Source organism: Pleurodeles waltl, chromosome 9 (assembly GCF_031143425.1).
Source record: "Pleurodeles waltl isolate 20211129_DDA chromosome 9, aPleWal1.hap1.20221129, whole genome shotgun sequence".
Taxonomy (NCBI): domain Eukaryota; kingdom Metazoa; phylum Chordata; class Amphibia; order Caudata; family Salamandridae; genus Pleurodeles; species Pleurodeles waltl.
The window spans coordinates 546332836-546357106 of NC_090448.1; the positions used below are offsets into that span (position 1 = coordinate 546332836).

Consider the following 24271-nt stretch of genomic DNA (forward strand, 5'->3'; position numbering starts at 1 on the left):
GACAGTCCCCTGCATCCAACGTACCACCTCCGGCGGCAGATCCTTCTCCCACCTCGCCGCCAAAACCTGGAACTCCCTCCCCTCCAACCCATGCAAGACCCAGGACCGCCTAACTTTCAGAAAGCACCTCAAAACCTGGCTTTTTGAACAATAATTCCCCCCCCCCAGCGCCTTGAAACCCTACAGGGTGAGTAGCGCGCTTAATAAATTTGATTGATTGATGTTTCAGCCCCATTGGTGATACCTCTGAAGAATGCTATGCACTTGATTAAGCTATTTTTGTTTTTGACTCACAGATACAAGGTTATTATCACTGATCGTTTATTATTTTTGGTGACCCTTACAATTCTTTTGTTTAACTTTGTTAAACAATTGATTTTTGTCTACATGGCAATGTGGCTAAATTAATTTTAATTTTCATTTACTGGCCTGGCACATGCAGGCTGCACGATAAACGTTATTTCTCATCTTTTTTCATGCAGAACTATTGCTTTGAAGACCCCGGGTAAACATTTACACATTATACACCTGAAGTGGTTCACTGACTCTTTACGTAAGACTGTTTGTAGGTTTGACTCTTCTTGACATGATAACATGCAATGGACCTTTATCCCAGGTTTGCTTCTACATTTTAGGTAGGCTATTTCTAAGCCATACAACTCCATTTAGAACAGGATTAACAGTCACTGTCCTGGTGATTTATGGCTCCCTCTTTCTATTATAGAGTCATACTTGTTTCATAATTTTGTTTCTTCCTCACTGTAGTCATAAAATTATATCCACGTTGCCCATAATCTGTGCTATGCCACAGTACTTTAGATTACCTAGTCATTGATTTTCGTTAAAATGTATAGATCCTCAATATGATTAACAATTGTCTTGATGACACATGGACACATAGCTATAAGGATGGCCTGTTAACCGGTTTAAAGTGGACAAGTGAGAAGTTAAACTATTGTGTGGTTTATATTTCAAAATAAGCCTTGACGTTTTCCTTTTTTCTTTGTAGGTTATAAAACACAGTCACCTTTCCATTTGCTTTTGTGAACGTTTACTTACATGTGCTTTTTTAGGGTCGAGTCTGCATCGCATGCGCTCGCGCATGCGTATCGCTAGTGAGACGCTTTAGGTATTAGAAAAGGGCTCAGAGCCCCGTCGACGTCACGTCAGTGTCTTTCATCGGCAAGTTGGCTTGCCTGTTAGAATCCACTTCTTTTGATTAGTGGAAGGCACGCATACGTCATGCCTTTTCCGGTGGTTAGCCCTCCTCGAGCGCAGCGACCAAGTACAGAAAACATGCAAGGCTCGCTGGATTTGTGGACTACTTTTTCTCTATTTTCGCAGCGTGATCTCACTGGGCAGAAGTCGAGCGCTTCGCATATTATCGACCTTGTTACACAGTTAATTGCACTTTTGCCGGTTACATTCATAATTGCACTTTTGCCAATAGGTATTATTACGTGTGAACTGTAGCAGCGCGATCGCGCAGTTCTTTTCTTTTAATGCAAGAAAAATCCGGTTGGGAGTTTACAACTGTGAACAGCTGTAACTCCGACAAATGCAAGACCCTAGTGCATTGCAAATGCTTGTTACTACATTGTGCACTGTAGAGCACGAGTACTGGAACACTGTCTCAGTATGTAATCTTGGCATTTTCTGCATGATCAATTTAATACAAAATATCACAGCACTGTCCTCTATATACAATGCTTTCTTTATATTAATGAACACTGATTTACTCAGTACCTAATTTTCAGTGTTAGGATTGATTCAACATATACCTGTATATTGGGTGTCTCTAAATTTTACACTTTTTACAGATTGACCATTGCCTTTTATAAAAACATGTTAGCGGGTTCATTTTTGGTGCTGAGTGTAGCCTTATTTTTGTGCTAGATGCATTAATAAGCACACTGCATCATAGTCATAGCACATCACTGGATTTTAGATATCACTGCCATTGCCACATACACCACTCACACTCGCATGCATTCACTCAAGTAGGTCCATGAACTCTTACCATTCAAAAACTAGACACAGTGGCAAGCCCACAGTAAGACGATTAGAGCACATCTCTGGTCCTCACGTACAACATCATACTCCTCCTGGACAGCACACCCTCCACCTTCACACCACTCCTTCATCGCATAGGAGAATGCTCTCTATAGATATCTGCCACAGCCTCTGCCACACTGTCACGTCTGGCTACAGTAACACTTACACTGTGACAGACAGAAGAACATCTCTGGACCTTAAGCACCACATTCCCCTGTTCCCACATAGGACCACCTTCACCCAGAGAGCTCCCCAAACACTCATGTAAGTGTGGCACAGTGGAGAAGTGTGGCACAATGGTTATAGCGGCAGACCCTAATGCAGAGATCTGGCCCGGACAAGGGTTCAATTCCTGCCTCAGCGGGTCTTGGGCTCAATTCCTTTGGACTAGATAATTCTCGCCTCCGTGCCTAATCTAATTAATGGGTCTAACTCTGGGCAATAGATTGCTTAATCTCCACAATGGCCCTGACAGCACTTGGATACCTGGCTTCACCCTGGGGGTTGCACAGGAGTGGGCGCCTCACAGAGAAAAGCCAGGAGAAGTTCCACAGTGGTATGCGTACAGTACCTTGAGACCCTAATGGGTGAGTAGTGCGTTATACAAGTGCAAAGTTTACGTTTATGTAAGCTACAGCCTTGACCCACTCTGATCAAAGCAACAGCAAGCACCACAATGTTGCACCAGTCAGAGAAGCATGCCATGCAAATACATCATAGAGCATGTGTAATGCACAATAGCTGTAACGTGTCAACCGTGCATAATTAGCATGATTTATTAACTTGATATAAATCTGTTAACAGTACATTACGGAATATGGTCACCATGTGCTGAGTGATCCTATTGAAACCTAGTGGGAATCTGCTAAGTGGACTCAGTGGGCAATGTCAATAATGCCCTAACTGGACAGACAGGAGATTGGCTAACTGGATGTTATATATTAAGGTCATAATTTACTGACCACAGTGGAAAGTGGCCGTGCTGTGCTAATTAGGCATAATGGAAATTGTCGATGACCATGCTAATTTATCCTGGTGTGCTAACAAACTATGATGAAAACTGATCCAGTAACAAATGTATAACATGTATACAGCTATGAAAATATGGTCACTGTGCTGTTACAGCATACAAAATAATACTGTGCGTCAAAAATAAATGTATAATAAAATCTGCAACTAAATATTTTGAAGCATAACCGATTTAAAATCTTCCATCAAACAGTAGGCCTATTCAATCCAATATTTTGGCACCATACAATGGCATTTCCACTGGGATTACATTCATGTTTAGATAAGTTATTTCAAGTACTGACCTTGACCCGTGCAAACACATTGTGCCTTGGAGTCCCAGTATTTCCTTTCCCACGTTGTGGGTGATGTTAATGACAGTCTCAGTGGATTTAAATTGTGGGCGCTGCCTTTTAAATGAGACAAAACAACTAGCGCACCCTTTCCACTGTATTATATTGTATTTGGGGATTTGTGGTAGCACAGGCACATCATCCGAGCTTGACCTGTGGAACCCTGCCATGAGAAACCTACCCAAGGAGGGGTAATCAAAACTCCAAATCCACCACAATGGGACCCCGCCAATGACGTGGACCACGCCATGGCTTCAAATGCACAATAAACAAACAGTTATGAATACATGAAAAATAGCCTCATGGTTCACCTCATCACAGTATAAACTGAATATCAGTCATGCATATTTATCAATTTTAAGAAAAGGAATACAGAAAAATGTTTACTCACTAGAAGCCATCTTCTGCTGCACATGTTTTGGGAACGGCATAATAATGTGCACAATTTAATTCAAAGAGTTTAGTTTACTTCCTTTGTGATGAATAGAAATGTATGATATTTGCACCCGTGATAATGTAACAAGCGGTAAAACTAGGAAAAACCAAATACATTTAGGAGGGGCTGAAAACAGCTAGAAATGTCTTTGGAAAGGGCATCGGATTCGGGAACTGCATGTGATAAAAGCCCCAGTATTTCCAAGCCCAGGATGTTATATCACATTCAAGGGCCAAAAACGCTTGATGTCCCCGAACCCGGGATTTTCGGTGATGTTAGGAATTGAGCTGCAACTGTAAATCCTGTGCTTTAAAAGCAGAGCTAATCCCTCTTGTGCTGTGTGTTTCTCGAGCTGAGTTTCAAAAAGAGACTAAGATCTAACTTACTAAAACGTACCCCAACAGCTGAGTCCTGCTACTTTCACTCCATCCTGGTTAGACGAAACGCCAAATGTGCAAGGCCCAGCACCAAAACATGCAGGGCCCACCTTGGTACAAGACTGCTTGCACAGCAATAGTCCAATTAAACTACAAGAGTATAGAACCATTGCTTGACTAGCGCTCGTGAATTTCACCCGCTCCTTTCAGTGCATAAATGTATACATTAATGTAACATAGGAGTCGCCATTGTGCTGTCAATGTTTTCCCTAGTCTATCCTGGAACTCAGTTTTCAGCTGAATGCAGACTCTCTAACACCACAGAAGTAGAGACATAGATGCTTTTCTAGACCACCACCTTCCTGCAGTAACCAGCAAGCGATGTCCAGACCTTCTGTGACACGATAACTGAGAGCATCATATGGTAAATTATTTGGGGTTGAGGGTTGAAACTGCACTCTGTGTTTCCTCTTGTGCCATGTCTTCCTTTTAAAGGTTTCTGAGAGAATAAGTTGTTTCTACATTCAACAATTATTGTAGGCTTTTGTATATATCAGGGTTTAAATTTGCATGATATCCATTAAACTTCCATCATGACCGAAGGTCATGCCACTTCTTTTTCTCTGATGCCTCTTCATGTGGTCAAAGGGCACTCATTATAACTTTTGCTACACCCTTTTGCTATAATAATGAAAGTGAATGTAAAAGTCTATCATTTCCGTAGTTTCATGCAGTCCCTACTCTTAGGTTGCTTCAACATCCAGGATTGGGCAATTGAAGCTCAATTGACAAGCTGCATTCTTCTTCATCTTCAACAGATCAAAGCCTGTGAACCATCCTAGAGACTTGAAAGATGGTCTTTGACCTTGGTAGGAACGGTCATCCTCATTGTGCTAAGGAGCAAGGGATTGATTTGACAACTGTTGTTTAAGACAAGATTTTTTTAACGTGCTGCACAGCGGACTGAAGCTCTGCAGGGCCTAGATAACACTCTATACAACTGATAATGAAAAAAGGGATACATTATGATATATAAGCCACAAAATCATTGGGCAAATGGAAGATGTGGTTGTTTCGATTTTACAGAGTAACATTTTTAGCATCAAGGATTCCAAAGAAAATGTAAGGCCAATGTCTTTGCCCACATTAAACTGGCAGGCAAAGCAGGTCATACATCAAAGATGGCAAACTTTTACGGATAAGCTTCACCACTCTACTACTCATAGCACTAACACCTGTCATTAACAGTACAATGGACATAGACTAAGCTGTAGTAACAGCTACTGATATCTTAAAATACAAGTGATTATATTTTATATATAACGGCTTGTTTGAAAGCCCAGGCTGCTACACTATTAACCTGGGCTGTACGTCTATGTCAAAGTGTTCATCTTACTTAGTATTACATATACTATAATTTTTAATTGTTTTTATTAGTGTGTAGGCTGGCCAAGATGTACTGCGGGTATTTAGGGCATAAAGGTGACCCAGACATAAATTTCTGCCCTTGAGGTATTGTCAGCTTTCTAGGTATTATTATGGCCTTTCTTAGAATACTATTGGCATTATAGGCATTATAGTGGCACTCATGCATAAAGTCGGTCTTCATGGTATCTACTGAGTATTTTAGAAATCAAGCAAGCCTGACACAAGGTAACTATTGTTGGCACATTATGGGTGCTAGTCCTGGCATCCTTGGTGTGGATTCCCCTAACTCTTTGCCCTCTCACCTCCTGTTTTCCTGACTTATTTTTGCTGGCTTTTAGGATTCTGGGTAGGTTGATGGAAATTCAGTCCGTGGTTGATGTAGACTGGTCCTTGGTAAGCTCTTCTGGGCATATGTTAGGATCTTGAACTGGCATCTCTTTTGGATTGGCAGCCGGTGAAGGCCTCTGAGGTGGCGGGTTATGTGGGCACATTTCAGGGGGGGGGGGTCCAGGATGAGTTGGGCTGCTGCGTTCTGCTGGTCTGGAGTTTTTTGAGGAGTGGATGGAGATGCTGGAGTGAAGTGAGTTGCAGTAGTTGAGGCGGCTGGTGATGAGTGCATAGGTGACAGTTTTCCTGGTGTTGACCGGGATCCATCTGAAGAACCTGTGTAGCATGCAGAGGGTGTGAAAGCCGGAGGAGGCAACTCAGTTGATATGTCACTTCATGGTCAGTTCACTGTCGAGAATGATGCCGAGGTGGCATGCGTGGTCTGTAGGTGTAGGGGTGGGTCCGAGTTAGGATGGCCACCAGCTGTAGTCCCAGATGGATCTATTTCTACCAAAGAGTAGGACTTCTGTTTTGTCATTGTTGAGTTTGGAGCAGTTTGCTTTCATCCAGTCTGCTACGTTGGTCATGACGTCTTGGAAGTTAGTCGTGGTGGTGGGCGGGTTTTCAGGGAGCGAGAGGATAAGCTGGTTATCCTCCACGTAGGATATGATGTTGAGACCGTGGGATCTGACGATGTCTGCCAGCAGGATCATGTAGATGTTGAACAGTGTGGGGATGAGGGATGATCCTTGGGGTATGCCGCATATGATGTCCTTGGATTCAGAGGTGAAGGGAGGTAGCCGGATGCTCTGGGTGCAGCCTCTCAGGATGGAGGCCATCCATTTAAGTGCATTTGCTTGTATGTCAATGCTGTGGAGTCCGCTGATGAAGGTGTGGTGGGGTACGACATTGAATGCTGCTGAGAGGTCAAGAAGGATCAGGGATGTGGTCTTCCTATGATCGAAAAGTGTTCTGATGTCACCTGTGGCTGCAATGAGTGCAGTCTCAGTGCTGTGTTTGGCTCGGAATCCTGATTGGGAGATGTCAAGCAGGTTGTTTTGCTCCAAGTACTTGGTGAGCTGTTGACTGATGACTTTCTCAAGTACTTTGGCGGGATAGTGGACCAGCGAGATCAGTCGATATTTTTTTAGTTTGCTGGGGTTGAGCTTGCTTAAAAGGCGAATCGCGGTGTTAGTACCAAGGTCCCTAAGAAGGCACCTGTGGGGGGGACACAACGGGTGGGCAGGGTCCTCATCAGAAGAAGGAGGGGGGACAAAAAGAGTAAGGATTTCTCTAAAAGGCCTCAAACTAGTTCTGTGGGACAGGGTTACCTCCTCCCCTCCAAGAAAAAGAAGAAATGGTTCTCTGAGAACAAGTCTGTAGGGAAGGCTCCCGTTAAGTAATATGAGTCTCAGCAGGAAGGGCACTACAAGGGAGATGCCAATTGTCACAAGTGGGCACAGCCCCCCACCTGTTGGGAGTCACAAGAGCTGACGAGTGTAGTGCTTGGGGAGGAGAATACCCCAGATAGTTTTGAGAGGAGTGTAGAATTGCCCCTACTGTCCCTGGGTGATGGAGAGATGGTACAGAAAACCCACATGCCTGACAATACTAGAAAGAATAGTCAGTGGGTATCTATTAATGGGCAGAGGGTGGATGCGCTGAGAAACACAGGATCCAGCATGACTACCATACAGTGTCATCTGGTGTCTTCAGAGCAGGTAGTCCCTAACATGTTCCACCAAGTTGTTCCTGATGACAACCATGAGAAACACTACCCAGTGGCTCTGGTTCCCTCTGAGTGGGCGGGTTTCAGGTCTGCTAAAGGTAGCTGTGAGTCCCTCCGTTCCTGTGGATTGTCTGCTGGGCAATGACCTGGAACACACTATCAAGAAAGAGGAGGATCTTAGGTCACACTTAAAGATTATGGGGTTAGTTGAGTGGGTGTGCCTGACCACACGGTCCATGGCAGCTCGAGAGAGTGGTCAGAAGGAGCCTGGAAAAATGGCCCATGGACCAGCCAAGAAGAGAAAGAGCAAGGGGTGCGGGATACCTGCTCCTGAGATTTCTATGGTCCAGGAGAATGCTGGCTCTGAGGAGGACATTCTGCCAGGAAGAAGTACTGGTGTGCTACCAGGAGGGACTGCCACACTGCAACAGCATTGTTGAGCTGGCCTACTGCTTGCTGAGTGCTATGCTGTAGGAGGGACTGATACTTTGCTTCTTGCTTTGCTGGGTTGGCCTGCTGTCTGCTGCTTCTGGCCCGGATTGAGAGGACTGGACCTGTTCTCTTCATTCTTAAACTCAATAATCCCCAAGAGCTTGCCCCCCGTTCTCTTGCAGTCTCAAGGACATCAAAAACTGCCTGCAACTCTCCTGGTGCTGCTGGACTATGCTATCTGTGAGTCCTACCCTTGGTAGAGGTGCCCCCTCCAGTCCTGGGCCGCAGAAGTGGGTACTGCAGCTGATTTCCACAAAAACCGACCCATCACCTCGACTGCATGAGAGATTCTACTGCATCGCTCCACGCAGAGGCTGTTCGACAACAGCGGGTTCCCAGCCTTTGTGGCCTGACAACCACAGTCGGTGCAACTCGATGGGGCCAAGCCCTGGTGGCACAAAAAGGCAGACAGTATAGTGTAAACTGAGAACCAATTTCTGCGCCAGCTATTACATCTAGGTCCGCGGAGCCCTGTGGCTGCATTAAGTGATGAACTGGATGAGACAACCATCAAAGCTGTTATTGCATTATACCCTATCTTGAACTGATTTCGAATACGGACTAAACCTAAGTTAGAAAATGTATCTTAAATCCTTGCGTGAAATCTGGCAAAGTAACAATGGATACAAGTAGTAAAGGAGAATTAGGGTCATGATGGAAAGTTAAGCAGGGTGGTAAACTGATAACAAGATTTCAGAAAATAACACCATCTCTATATTATAAGCAATATTTAGACAAGTTACTTCCAAAAATGAAAAGACCTCTATATGTAAGGATCAGCAAAGGTACTCTGCTAGTACTGATTTACACAAATAACCTGTTGAAAAAATACCTCAATCCTACCACCTGCAAATATAAGCAAGTAGGCGATTAACCGCTTCTGCGTTTTAATGTGCTCTGTTCTATTTACCTGCCAGCAAGGAAACTCTAACTTTGTCCCCTTTTCAACAAATATAAGACTCTGCAACCTATGTAATTATGCTTTCGACCTGATACTAATGCAATTTACAATCCAGTGGCCTCCTATATATATGCCACCTGGATAGCTACTTGACTGCTAATCTGATGAATTTATTTTATCTAATAAATCTAGGGGTCTTGCCTGGTCAGGGTCATAGATGTGTGTAAATGAATATCTTTGATTGTCTTGAATACTTGGTTTGTACATTTAAATTAGCAGCACCATTCTAGGGGGATAGTGTCCTGAATTATACCAACAAGCAAAATTGCTGTGTTGTAATATCTATGAATTAACTAGAGGTAGAGTTACATGAAATGCAGCCAATGGTGAAGCATTAGGGCAAAATTAAGAACATCAGCCAAGCAAAGCTTACCAGTACTGAGTTTAGGTACCAAGATAAGCTACTATATCAATGTTATCTTATACTGGGAGCCCACCCCAGAAGAGACGCCGGGTACCACTCCATCGAACACAGGGAAGTGTGGCTCCATCACCGCAACAAGCCTTAGAGAGCCAAACAACTGCACTCATCTTGGCGATTTCGCTCCAAGGTACCTGACTGATCTCCAGCACCAGTTCCTAACTGGGCAGCACATACTGTGACTCGGAAGGGCAGCATAGAGCTGTTCCCATCGATCACCCCACAGACTGCCCATGATGTCCTGGGATGAAGACTTTGCAAATACCATAGCTATGGAGATTGCCTGGCCAGAATGGGGCTGACATGGGACATCACCTTCTCAGGGGATTGCTAGGAATGACACTTCGATGAGATAATACTTGAAGGAGGGTATAAAAGGCTGCCCGAAGTGGAAAGAAACACCTGCATATTGAACCCCCCACCATATTAAAGGAGACACTGATTTAAGGACCACTAGGACTGTGCAATACCTTATGGGAACCCTTCCCCTCAAAGAGGTATGATCAGTTCCTACTGGATGCCAGGTTTCAGTCCTGGGTGAACATCAACTCCTAAATGGCCCGCTCATTCCAACCTAGAAATGCTCACAGACTTAAAGGCACGCATCCCAAAGGAATCTGTACGTATTGTTATGTTGTTTGCATTTTTTTACAGGTTTGGTCGAAAGAGTTTCAATCACTGGACCTTGTATTGGGGGTTATCAATGTTTATGGCTACATGACATCAACCTACGTAGTGGATGCCTATCCTGTTCATACTTTTTTGATCATGTATGATTTCGCTTGCTTCTGAATATTTAGCAAAAATGTCTGTTGCACGCCACTATAACATAATTACCTGGAATGTCCGGGGTATGGGATCTATACCCAAGTGACAGAGGATAAGAGCCCAATTACACCTCCGACAGGCACACATACTATGTTTACTGGATACCCATCGCACTACCCCTGAAGTCCTCAAATTGTGCAAGAAATGGAGGGGTCAGATATTTCACACATCAAATTCTGTCTTTGCGCGAGGCACAGCAGTATGGATCTGCTCTAGGGTCTCATTTACAGATCTGGACATTAGGATTGATGTGCAAGGATGATACACACTTCTCCAGGGTACTTTAGATGGGGTGCCTGTGGTGCTAGGGAGTATCTACACCCCCAATACAGAGCAGGACATATTCTTAGCACACCTGTCCACTTTTCCCCCGCACTGGATGCAATACCCTTGGGTGCGAGGTGGAGACTTTAATACTGTGCTTGATGTGGACCTGGATCAGTCCCAACCCACTTTATCGGGCACAGGTTCATTCCAACAGCAAAGCTCTACTGCACTGGGTAGAGAGGTGCACTCTGTCCGACTCTTAGTGTAACAGTAATGAAGGCATGAACGAATACTCATTCTATTCTCTCCCGCATGCACTACATGTGTGGATTGGCTGAATCCTAGGCATTACCCATGCAACATACCTAGGGAAAACGCTGTCAGATCATAATCCCTTAGCAGTGCCACTGTCATGGGACCATGAGCTGGCCCCCACACCCAGATGGCACCTACAACCACAGCTTTTGGAGTATAGAGTATTCAGTGAAACCATAGCTATACGATTGATGCTTACTTTACTGAAAACTCCAACATGGCCTTCTCTCCTTTAGAAGAATGGGAGGCGTTCAAAGTAGTAATACAAGGGGCATATAAAGGCTCAATTGGGGGCACCTACAAAACATTTTTCGATGATCTTACCCGCGTCAAAGATAGCCTGGGTCCTCTAGAGAAAGCAGCAGCAGAAGATGCTTCACATGCCTCGGAGTAACAGGAAGCCAGAATTGAATACGCTGACATTCTTGGGCACCTGCGCATCATAGACTGTAGGACCTATGTGCAGAAGTCCCTCACTGAGGCAGATAAGTCCAGTATGTTGCTAGCCATGATCATTAGGTCAACACCCCCACCCACTCATATCTTTAACTTAATTACCCCCCATCACACCCAGGTCACCACACAATTCGAGATAAATGCAGCGTTTCATAATTTATATGCAGACCTGTACTCAACTCCGCCCCCCAGCATGGCTGGTTATTTTGCAATTAATTCCTTCCTGCAACGACTGACATTACCTGAAATACCGGTTATGGATAAGGAGGCTTTGGGAGCTCCACTAACCCCCGGTGAAATCTGAGGGGCCAATACAAAACAGGCTCAGATGGCTAGATTGCCTTCCTGTGGAACTTTACACTACCTTTGCTAATCGACTAGTCCCACAACTGAAGGGAGTATATAGGACCTCACTGGAAGAAGGCATGCCATCCCCTACCACCAAACGGGGATTAGTAACCTCTACATTGAAACCCGGTAAGCCCCAATCAGATAAATCCTCCTATGGATCACTATCACTATTTAATACAGAATATAAAATTGTAATTAAGGTCCTGGGGCGAAGGGTTCTCCCCCTCCTGCCTAAACTCATAAACACGGATTAGTATGACTTTGTCCCAAACCGCAACACCTCCCTTGATATATGCTGTTTTGTATCATATCATGGACACTGTCCAAGGATGTCGCCCGTGGGCTGTCTGTCTCTCCGTAGATCTCCAACAACCTTTCAATACATGGGGTTGGGAATACATGTTTCCTACCCTCAGACGATTTGGGATCCACCCTAATTACATACAATGGGTGAAATTGTTGTGTGCCTCTCCCACGAGGCCACAAACTGGTGTATACATTTCAGACTTGTACCCAATATTCCAGGGCACCAGACAAGGATGTCCACTGTCCTCATTAATATTTGTGTTAGCATTGGAACCCTTAAAACAGTGGATTAGACAGGAGTCACAGGGCTGAGAGATGCCTATAGGACCCATGACTCATGCGGTATCACTATATTCTGATGACATCTTAATGTACTCGAAAGATCTCCGTGTGAACCTGGCTGAGACTGCTGGACTATTCTTTAACTTTGCAAAGCTCTCATGCCTTTGTCTCAATATTCATAAATCGTTTGCATTTTCATTTGAGGACACATATACTGGAGTAACTCTGCCTTTTACGGATACAGATATCCAAGTAGTGCCTCGTAGTTTTCGTTATTTAGTGATACAGTTCTACTGAGAGTCAATGGATTTAATAGAAGGAAATCTTCTAAAGGCATTTACAACCCTTAGATCACAAACTATTTTCTAGATTACACTCCCACTATCAGTGGTGGCATGGCTGGCACTCGTCAAAATGATCAATTTGCCGCATATTCTTTATTATTGCATGAATTTGCCAATAATGACCCCGGCCAAGATTTTCAAATTACTAAATACTCTACTACTAGATTTGGGATTGGGAAATGGCAGATGAAGGGTCCACTTAACCAAGCTACAGGTACCTTCCACCTGGGTGGGGTGTGCTCCTGATTTCAAATTCTTCTGCATGGTGGGTCAACTCCAATGGCTCTCCTACTGGTTGGCCGGACTGATCCTTGCAGAAATTGATTATACCAAGACTATGTTACACCAAAGCAAACTACAGAGCCTGATCTGCCTGGGTTTCTCCTTGCCCCCTCCTGCCTGCCTACTGCTGCATTTCACCTTTACATATTGGAAAATGGCCATGCACTACACTGCATTGAGAACATTGTATGCCCCAAACATACCCCTGCTGGATCTCCCCACAACAGCTGGCATTCTCACAATCAGAAGACTGTGCCCCTGGGTGTGGGGTGGGTTCATGAGGGTTGGAATGCCCTTTGGGGATATCCCCCTCTTGAATCACACACACTTTACCTATGCTCAGGGTCTGCCGGACTTACAGTTTGTAACACACGCTAGCATTGCACATGATATACAACACTGGGCACCCGATGCTGCTGAAACACCTCCGCACAAATTTATAGAAGCGATGCACACCATAGGCCATGGTAGACACCTGATCCAATGGTTGGATTGAGGGCTCCATGCACATCAGTTAATCTTGCTCACCCCTTTACATACTAAATGGCAGAAGGACTTGGGCGAGAACTCCGGGATGAGTAATGAATCTTCCTTCTCAAATATCCTAGGAGAATCTCCCGAAATTCCTGATTCAAATGTATTCAGCTCTTCATAGTACATCAGACATATCGCACACCATACAGACTTCAGTTGATACTCCCTGCCATGTCACCAGTGTCACGTCCTGGATGCCAATTTGCCACATATGTTGTGGGCTTGCCCTGGGTTAGAAATGGGGTCTTTGGTTGGCAGTCCGGTTACCCCCCTGTCCAAGCAAGGACCCTCACTCAAGTCAGGGTAAAAGAGAATCACCCTCAGCTAACCCCTGCTTACCCCCTTGGTAGCTTGGCACGAGCAGTAGGCTTAGCTTCAGAGTGCTAGGTGTAAAGTATTTGTACTAACACACACAGTAACTTAATGAAAACACTACAAAATGAACAACACAGGTTTAGAAAAATAGAGAATATTTATCTAAACAAAACAAGACAAAAACGACAAAAATCCAGAATACACAAGTCAAGTTATCAATTAAAAAGCAAAAAGAGTCTTCATGTAGTTTTAAACACACACTAACACTGTTAGCAGTATTTGTCAAAAACGGCTTGCGATGCGTCGATTTCACTCCTGAGCGTTGTTTCTCCTTTCGTCGGGTCGGGCGCGTCATTTCTTCTCTCTGCAAGGAGAGCGATGCGTTGATCAGGTCAGCACTCTCGGGTACGGGCAGGCCTTGCGTTGTTTTTACATGCCCAGCAGTGCTTGCGTCGGAAATCCGGCCGCACGATGATCCGAAAACCACACAGCGTGGGTTGCGATCTCCCAGTCTCTGTCAGCGATGCTGCACATCGTTTCTCCAGCTCCGTGCATTTCTTCTTTGGTCGCATTGCAGGCGAGCGTCGATTTTCAGCCACGAAGCTGACAGTGCATCGATTTTTCAGCCGCAGATCAGAGTTGCGTCGATCTTTTCCCCGCACTGCATTCTGTGCGTGGATTTATACCTCTTAGGCTACCAGCTTCTCCTTTCAGGGTCCCAGGAACTGGATGGGCACCACTTGGCAGAGTAGGAGTCTCTCCAGAGACTTCAGGTGCTGGCAGGGAGACTTCAAACAACAGGAGGCAAGCTCTAAATCAAGCCCTTGGAGATCTTCACAAGATGGAAGGCACACAAAGTCTAGTCTTTTCCCTCTTACTCTGGCATAAGCAGCAACTGCAGGATAGCTCCACAAAGCACAGTCACAGGCAGGGCAGCTCTTCTTCCTCAGCTCTTCAGCTCTTCACCAAGCAGAGGTTCCTCTTGGTTTCAAGAAGTGTTTTAAAGTCTGTGGTTTTGGGTGCCCTTCTTATACCCAATTTCCCCTTTGAAGTAGGCCTACTTCAAAGCAAAGTCTCTCTCGAATGTGAAATCCTGCCTTGCCCAGGCCAGACCCCAGACACTCACTAGGGGGTTGGAGACTGCATTGTGTGAGGACAGGCACAGCACTTTCAGGTGTAAGTGACCACTCTTCCCCTCCTTCCTAGCACAGATGGCTCATCAGGAAATGCAGACTACACCCCTGCTCCCTTTGTGTCACTGTCTAGTGTGAGGTGCAACCAGCCCAACTGTCAAACTGACCCAGACAGGGAATCCACAAACAGGCAGAGTCACAGAAATGGTATAGGCAAGAAAATGCTCACTTTCTAAAAGTGGCATTTTCAAACACACAATCTCAATTCAACTTTTCTAAAAGATGTATTTTTAAATTGTGAGCTCAGAGACCCCAAACTCCAGATGTCCATCGCTCCCAAAGGGAATCTACACTTTAATCATATTTAAAGGTAGCCCCCATGTGAACCCTATGAGAGGGACGGGCCTGGCAACAGTGAAAAACGAATTTAGTAATATTTCACTTTTAGGACTTATAAAACACATTACCATGGCCCTCATTACGACTTCGGCAGTCTTGCAAAAAGACCACCGAAGCCGCGGGCGCCACAATACCGCCAATATTGCTGGCTCCCTATTATGACATTTCTGCTGGGCCAGTGGACGGAAACAGCTTTTCCATCTGCTGGCCCAGCGGAAAAGTCACATCAACATTGCAGCTGGCTCGTATTAGAGCCAGCGGCAATGTTGATGTGCAGCAGGTGCAGCAGCACCCGTCGTGCATTTCACTGCCTGAAATTCGGGCAGTGAAATGCGCGATGGGGCTGTGCCGGGGGGCCCCTGCACTGCCCATGCCAGGTGCATGGACAGTGCAGGGGCCCCCAGGGGCACCCGAGTCCCCCTTACCACCAGCCTTTCCATGGCGGTGTTTACCGCCATGGACAGGCTGGTGGTTGGGGATTATGACAGCTTGGCGGAAGCCTGGCAGTCAAGTGGAGGGGCCAGCGGTATGGCTGTGGCTAATGCATCACTGTCCTAATACACTGGCGGAACACCGCCAGCATGTTGGCGGTGTTACCGCCAATGTACCGCCTGCCGCCAAGGTCGTAATGACCGCCTATATGTCCTACCTTAACCATACACTGCACCCTGCCTTTGGGACCACCTAGGGCCTACCTTAGGGGTGTCTTACATGTAAGAAAAGGGAAGGTTTAGGCCTTGCAAGTAGGTACACTTGCCAAGTCGAATTTACAGTTAAAACTGCACACACAGACACTGCAGTGGCAGGTCTGAGACATGATTACAGAGCTACTTGTGTGGGTGGCACAACCAGTGCTGCAGGCCCACTAGTAGCATTTGATTTACAGGCCCTGAGCACCTCTAGTGCATTGTACTAGGGACTTACTAATAAATCAAATATGCCAATCATGGATAAGCCAATTACATACACATTTTGTAAAGGAGCACTTGCACTTTAGCATTGGTTAGCAGTGGTAAAGTGCCCAGAGTAACAAAAACAGCAAAATCAGAGTCCGGCACACATCAACAACCTGGTAAACAGAGGCAAAAAGTTAAGGGAGACCACGCCACGGATCAAAAGTCTAACACCCTGTGATATTCTCCTAAGGGGCACAGATCCAGACTGGGTTGATGGAACTGGCCGAGAGAGACACTTGGCAATCACTAGAACACTGAATTCTGGGGGTGTTTCAACATCCCAAGGATCCTAGAGTGATAACACGATTTGTAGACTTAGGGTTTCTATTGCCTAAGTGACTTTGGACTCTGCATTGGAATTCCTGAGCAGCGCCTCTAATATCTCAGTGGAAGGAGGAAGTGGAAAGATGGGGACTGGCAGAGAGGGAAGCCTTACGCCGGGAAGAATACAGCGTCCTATGAAAAAAACCTATAGCAATGGAGTGGGACGCATTATTTGAGTATTTTAAAACCAAGAAACTAATGATAGCTTACCCAATACCCCAGAGACCACCCCTGACTGTACTGCACCTGACGATCTGCTAGAGTGGCAATACTCGTCTACTCCAAGATGCCCATCAAATGGGGAGTCCTCTGCTGTCAGATGGCATCTAAACTACACAGGATCAATGCTGTATGTGCACCATGACACCTTTAGGCCTATTGGCTGCAACCACATACCAATACTACTCCTTCTGTCTGTATTTTTCTACACTGAATATGCAAGGCGTAATCCAGTAGACTTCCGAGCATGTTTCTATGGGTTCTTTGCCATGCTATTGATTCCGTGTGGGTCAGATTCTGGTTTTGTGTGACAGGGATACATGTTCGCATTTGATGGAAATATCATTCTGATATTTGGAAACAAAACTCACAGATTTAAAAAAATGCAAGGTTATTTTGATTATAAATACCTAAAACACATGTAAAAGCTTTTGGGTTATTTATCCAAAAGGAAAAGCCGTTTTTTAAGAAAAAATCATTAACGAATGGTCTGGCTGATCTTTGGGGGAAAAATTATTACATTTCCATTTTATATTTGAAGTGGATAAATAATGGATTGCTCATTCCGAACTGGCGACACTTACTATTGATCATGTTGCCATAGTGCCAAATGGCACGTCTTGCAAAGCTGTCATTTCCTGATTGACGTGGAGGCATTTCAACATCTCTATTGATCATGGTATTATCATTGTTACTGCTGCCTGAGTCTAGAGTGTGTAATATAGACACACCCCATCCAATATTTATTCTGTCTGAACCTTTGTAGAAGTATTAATTTATAACCTGAGGGATGGTCCAGGTGTAGTAGTGTCTGGAATTATGCCATCGGTGCATCCTTTAACTTCCCTACTCAACCTCTCACAAGTAATTTCTCAGTCATGATATGAATGAAAATCTATTAATTTGAGTAGGTTTTCTTGTGCCTCGTAGCGCTCCCTACCGCCACCATGTGTGTGCTGTATTTAAGATACGGCACACCATAGAGAAGCGTAGGGGGCAGAGCGTCAGAATTTATTACACTTTTGATATACTGTTCAGGGTTAGCGCCAAAATTTGGGGCTAGCCCTGAACAGTACATAGGGGCCCGTATAAATAATGGTATGCCCCCTTTAAACACATGCTTTGGGCAGGCATTAAAAATGCCCAAAAAAGTGGCACAAAAAATCTTTTAGATTTCTTTGCACCAGTTTTTTTACCTCCTTAATGGCGGAATGCCCCCCCTTGCATACATTATGCCTGGCGCAGGCATAATGTGGCACAAGGGGTTACAAACTGGCGCAATGCATGCATTGGGCCACTTTGTAAATCTGGCGCAGCGATTTTGGCCTCATTGGGCCACATTAGAGTAAAAAAAAATAACGCCCAAATTGCGCAAGACGGTGCTAGGCCCTCTTAAATCTGGCCCTAATTGTTTGCCACACGATAAACGTAATGGAATATTTCATGATTACATCTTCAGGCCTTTCTCTAAAACCTATTTTTTAAGTCAATGCAGTTGCAAACTATGCTGTAAAAGGCCAAATTTTGTCTCATTTGTTCAGAATGTTTTGCTGAGGTAACCTCTGAACAACCCTAGCAGATCCAACCTAACTGGGCAGTCCTTGATCCTTTGCATAATTCCATGCGTACCAATTAGATTTACCTATAATTTATAGTTTTGACCAACTTATTTTAAATGTGTGCTGAAAATGCACAAGTTGGTCTATTTTTCAAGCATTTCTCTGGCAGGGGATTACTCTGAACTTTGTTATGTAGGGCCGGTATGTCCACTTTGCTCACTTGGCACTATTTGAGATATAGTTCTAAGTGACGAGCATTTCCTTTTTCTGGCCACTAACTTGCCGTGAGATATGCCATTACGTTAACTTTCAATTATCTCAAAGATGGCCTCATCTAACCTACTTTAGTATCTGCAAGCCTAACCAGTGCAACGAAAGACGGTGGCTATAGTTCTTTATTGGAATGTCAAAAAAAGGGCAAGTCTGAAAATAAAATCTCAATGAGCCCCAATCTGCTTAATTCTGACAAGAACAAGTAACCTAAAAGACAGTTAAACATTGCAAGTCACAGCTCACAATTTTAAATCTACAGGCAGCTTTTTGATTGGACCCATATGTACTATCGCATTTTCTCATAAAGGCAAAATGGGTAAAATTATTTGATACCTTAGGCTCTAGGGGTCTTGTTCACTTTTGTTGATGCAGCGCATGCTGCAGGCCCATATCTACAAGGCCGCGCAAAGCCACAATGCATGCCTTTTCATGGCCTTGTAGATATGGAGGAAGTTTCTGCGTTTTCCTACGTTGCGTCAAATAGGCTTTCTATGGATGTTGTGGTGGATGTTCTCAGGCAACACCCATGGATTTTGATGCATTCCCAGATTTACAAGATTTTGTAAACATGGGAATACGTCAAAAGTCTAAGCCTCCCCAGCGGAGGCGTAAGGGAGGCGCAATAAGGAGAAATATCCATATTTCTCCTCATTTTTTCCTTTTGCTATGTGTGCTGCAGTCTGCTGTACATATAGTAAGAGGAAATCTCCTCAAGTGACTGTTTTTATCCAGGAAGGTGTCCCTTCCTGCACAAAACAATCATTCCTACAGTGCAAACACCTTTGCACCATGGTGCAAGGTTGCCTGCATTGGCACATGGCAGCCAATTGTGCACCAGCGCAGGGCAAAAGGACAGGAATGCCCGTATCTCATAGACAATCCGCATTCCTGCCCTTTTCTTTTGACGCAGGGCAGCACTACAAGAATCCTTGTGGCGCTGCCTTGTGCCAAAACCTTGTAAATGAGGCCCAAGAGGTCTCCTCTTTGGCAGCTCTCTAAATCTAACATCCAGAGGTACAAACCCACCCTTAGACTTAACATTTCTTGTATTTCTAGTCATCTGCTATAAGTTTCCTATCCGTGGACACAGGTTCTGTCCCTGGCCATAACCCTTCCTCCAGATCTCTAGTTTCCTTAACCTGTCTAACCTTCCCTTTGGGACCTTGCAGGCAATCTCTGGGCCACACACACATTGGTATAGATTACAGTGTTTTTTTTCATCACAGTGGAAAGCTGGATAAGAATAAACCATCTTAAGCTCAACCCAGCCAAAACAGAAATTCTTAGATGTGGAAACGGGCCACCGGCTCAGAAGGTCCTGTCCTGGCCTGCAGACCTCAGATAAGAGTTCCCTCAAAAAAAGTCAACCAAAAGCCCATGAGTCATCCTGACGGCGGTTTTTAGTTTGGAAATGCAAAGAAATGCTGTAGGTAAATGCTCAACAAATGTAATGTGAGCCCTGTGATAGAGTATCCTTTATGTAGGCTTCCCCTACAGAGTCAAAGCTGTAGGCACTCTTGTGCTGTCACCTGAACTATGGCTACTGGAATCCAGAATTGTAGTCAAACAAATTACAAGGGTTGCAACATTCAGCGGCCAGGCTACTCCTCCACTTGATACACTGGGACCACGCCATCACTGTCTCTGAAACCTTGCACCTATTCCTGGCGTCTCAAAGGATCCGGTTCAAAGCATTGTGCAAAACACATTGTGCGCGGTATGGAATGGGCTATGACAAAAATCCAAGACCCGCCACCCTATATTAAGCCTCTGATCCAACACTCTTATGTCTCAAAGCATCACATTTCAACAAAACCCATCTCGGAGATCTCTCTGCTCAGCAGTGTTGGACTCGGCTTTCAGGCACTCTGCCTGATGACCCAGCTTGAAAAGGGAATTGTGTGAGCCGTTTTTTGGGTCCTGTGGATGTAGCTGGAACAATAATCCCCACACTCTGCTCCTTTCAAGCTGGCCCACTTGCAGTGCCAGAGTGCCTGACAGACCAGTCCTCCAGTCCCACACTGCCTCTCAGTCCAAGCAAGTGTGGAACTGCAGCCTCATAAGGAAACTAGAAAAACACCTGGCTTTGTGGAAGGCTGTTAAAAAGGTGTCTTTTTGGAATTTTCGAAAACTAAGTGATTGCTAGGCAATCACAGAGGAAACGCCGATCAGCCTCAAAACTAGTGAACCACACCACGAAAGATGATAATGCATCTTCCAGGAGAGAGCTCAACACCATCAGGTAAAGGTAATTGCAGGACACTTGTTCTATCATGTGCCTACCATACCTTTTAACTATGATGTGCACCAAACCAGCAGTGCCACGGTCAGATCACGTCAGGATGTCTTAATTCCCACCCAATCTTTTCTCACATATTTTATCTTAAAATCACACTTTTCTAACCAAACAAGCCAGTCCACCTGCCATTGTTAAAGACAGAGTGTCACACTAGCGACAGCTGGTACAATACAAGTGCAAGATGACTTAACAAACTTCATACACCTCTCTATATCTCCTAGCCATATGGACTTCTTAGAACGTGTGCTACAAAAACAACTTCAAAGAGGTATAACACACATACTACATCAAATACATGTGATAAATTCAGCACACGTCTCCCCCACAAAGTCGCCGTTGTCTCTTTTAACCACATTTTATAGCATTTGTTGAAGCCATGAGTGGTCCATTTTTGCATCCGCTACAGAAAAAAACAGAACTACTGACATTCCAGTGCTAATCACATCATGTTAATGTTAGTAAACAGTTTTAAAAAACTGGCAGTTCCAAAATTGTTCCTCTTACTTAAACTGTTTTACTCAAGTAACAGAGCTTATGTGGCAGCATCCTAGTACCAGTGACAGAGCGAAGGAGTACAACACAGCACCAGATAACGCATAACATAACACACAAAATATTATTTGCAGTTCTACATTTATAGTGGAGAACAACTATTTAGCAAGTGTCAAAATGCAACGTGAAAGAAACTAAATATGAGTAAACTACTTACAGTTGATATGTGACTGCATTAGATTTGAATACCTTTAAACATTGAAGGTCGCAAGAGCCAATAATATCTAAGCTAATGTAGATACATCAAAAAAACACATAAACTAAGCACCACCTAGTCTTGCCTGAACTGCCAAAACTCTCTTCTGGACAAGCTCTGCCACTCTTCTTAGAGTGTGATGTCAAATGGTAGGTAGCAGGGACATAACTATCAATGGTGCAGCAGGGGAAGTGGCACCTGGGCCCTTTACGCTGAGGGGCCAGTTAAAACCCTGGTGTTGATGTTCCTACTAGCATTAGGGCTGGAGGTGCCTTTGCTACCACTGGTGGGTAGTGTGCCTGACAGTTGGCATGACGCAATTCTTAACGTTAAGCATCCAATCTCTACTTTACGCTTCAAACTCATGCATGGGTCCAACAGGACAAAAACAGAACCTTTGTATACGTGGACAACATCGACGCTACCCTTAGGGCCATCTAACAGACATACATTTCCATCCAAGGCAAGGAGTCGCGTTATGAGCGCTAAGAAGCATTGTATAGATGCACTTACAACAAACACAGTCCATCTGTCTGAGTCAACATAACACGGCGGCTTCGATGACTTTGGTTCTGTCACACCTTTCCTACCTCAACAAGAAGCTCCAGGTCTTTCTGCTGGAGGCAGGTGAAGTTGCGCAGGAAGTCGAGTTGGTGGTGGGTGGTCCTGTGTTTGGCTTCCTTCTCCGCACCCTGCTCCAGCTTCTGAAACACCGCCGCTCCGGCCAGCAGGTAGCACAGGTAGCCGGCGGCCAGAAGGGCGGTCTTTCGCAACCGGGCAGTGCACATGTTGCGGGGCTCCTATGCTTTCAAAATTTCCTCTGTGAAGAACGGCGGCGAAATACGTCCCTCCTGGTCGGGTGCCTGAGCTAATGGAGGCAGGAAAGAGAGAGGCGACTTTTGCCGAGACGTGCGTGGGAACAGAAGTGCTGCTTTGGGGCAGCTCGGGGACATGCTGGAAGCCGCGCGCTTCCGACAGCGGCTGTCCCTGGGCGGCTGGGCTGGGTGCTAGTGAAGAGTCGAAAGAGGGAGGGACGAGGACAGGCTGGCACTGCCTCTGACTGCTCTTTTGCCAAAGCTGGTTTCGCTTTTAAGAACTGTCTTTACAGAAAGATAGCGAGGTGTTTAGCATGATCAGTATCTCAAGAACACAAATATCTCACAGTTGCATTAGGCTCGCCTCGCTGGTCCTAATGTTATTTTGGAGTCCTTTTTGAGCTGTATTCGTTTTTTGTCCTCAGTGTTTAGCTAAGCATTTTGTTTACTGAATATAAAGCAAAACTGCTAAGTAGCTAAACCTTTCAAGCGTACGCCTTCGCCACAGACAAATGTGGGAAAAAATAATTTATGTGCACCATGGCTTGTGACATCACCGGAAAGGACATCACAGAATCACTGTCCCGAACATAGGGGGTCATTCTGACCTCGGCGGTAAAAGGCGCCTACCGCCGGTCAGAAATCCTCCAAAATCCCGCCGCGGTCGCCGAAACCCGCCACGGTCATTCTGACCCGCAGAAGGCAAACCTCCGAAAATCCGACCGCCACAACAGACCGCCAGACCAGCGGTCGGCGGAAAAGTGGAGGTGACAAAACCTCCACCGTCACACCAACAGAAATACGCCCATGCCATTACGACCCACGAATCCACGCGGCGGTCATTCAAACGCGGTATTCCATTGGCGGGACACACCGCCGCGGTCAGAATACACACAAACGAACAAAACTCAGCCACATTGGACGATTTGAATCCCACACACCTGATACACATACACACACCACTCCCACACACACAATACAATATAAAACACCCACCCACATCACCCACAAACCTCTACGCTAAAAAATTCGTAAAGAAGGCAAGAGCGAGACACCAGCATCCAGAAAATAACAGCCACAGCCACTCAACACCATCACCCACACACTATCCACACACAAAACAACACACACCACCACACTCAACTCACTTAAATACACATACTCCACCCCACACATCATACACACCACCCCATGGCACCCCAAAGACAACCCCGCTTCACAGACGAAGAACTCAGGGTCATGGTGGAGGAAATCGTTCGGGTAGAGCCCCAGCTGTTCGGCACACAGATACAATACACCAGCATTGCCCGGAGGACGGAGCTATGGCAGAGGATTGTCGACAGGGTGAACGCAGTGGGACAGCACCCCAGAAATCGGGAAGACATCAGGAAGCGATGGAACGACCTACGGGGGAAGGTGCGTTCCATGGTATCCAGGCACAACATCGCCGTGCAGAAGACTGGCGGAGGACCCCCACCTCAACCCCCACAATTCACATCATGGGAGGAGGAAGTCTTGAACATCCTGCATCCTGACAGCCTCGCAGGAGTCGGCGGAGGAATGGATACTGGTAAGTTGAAGCTTCAATACTGCTTCCCCCCCACCTGCATGCCAAATCATACCCCAACCCTCACCCCCATCCTCGAACCCCACCCTCACCCCCACCCCCATCCTCACCC

At 45.4% G+C, this 24271-nt stretch overlaps 1 protein-coding gene across 2 annotated transcripts in view; it reads right to left on the minus strand.

Annotated features, from left to right (window-relative positions):
• The window catches only part of LOC138259619 (potassium channel subfamily K member 16-like), a 157397-nt gene extending 134585 nt beyond the window's left edge, over positions 1-22812 (minus strand). The window contains exon 1 of one of the 2 annotated variants that reach the window (XM_069207466.1): positions 22368-22811. In XM_069207466.1, coding sequence (XP_069063567.1) covers positions 22368-22565 — 198 coding nt within the window. In that variant the 5' untranslated portion in view covers positions 22566-22811. Of the gene's footprint in view, positions 1-22367 lie in introns of both variants that reach the window. The other variant, XM_069207467.1, reaches the window with a different exon arrangement.
• Between the last annotated feature and the right edge of the window lie 1459 nt (positions 22813-24271).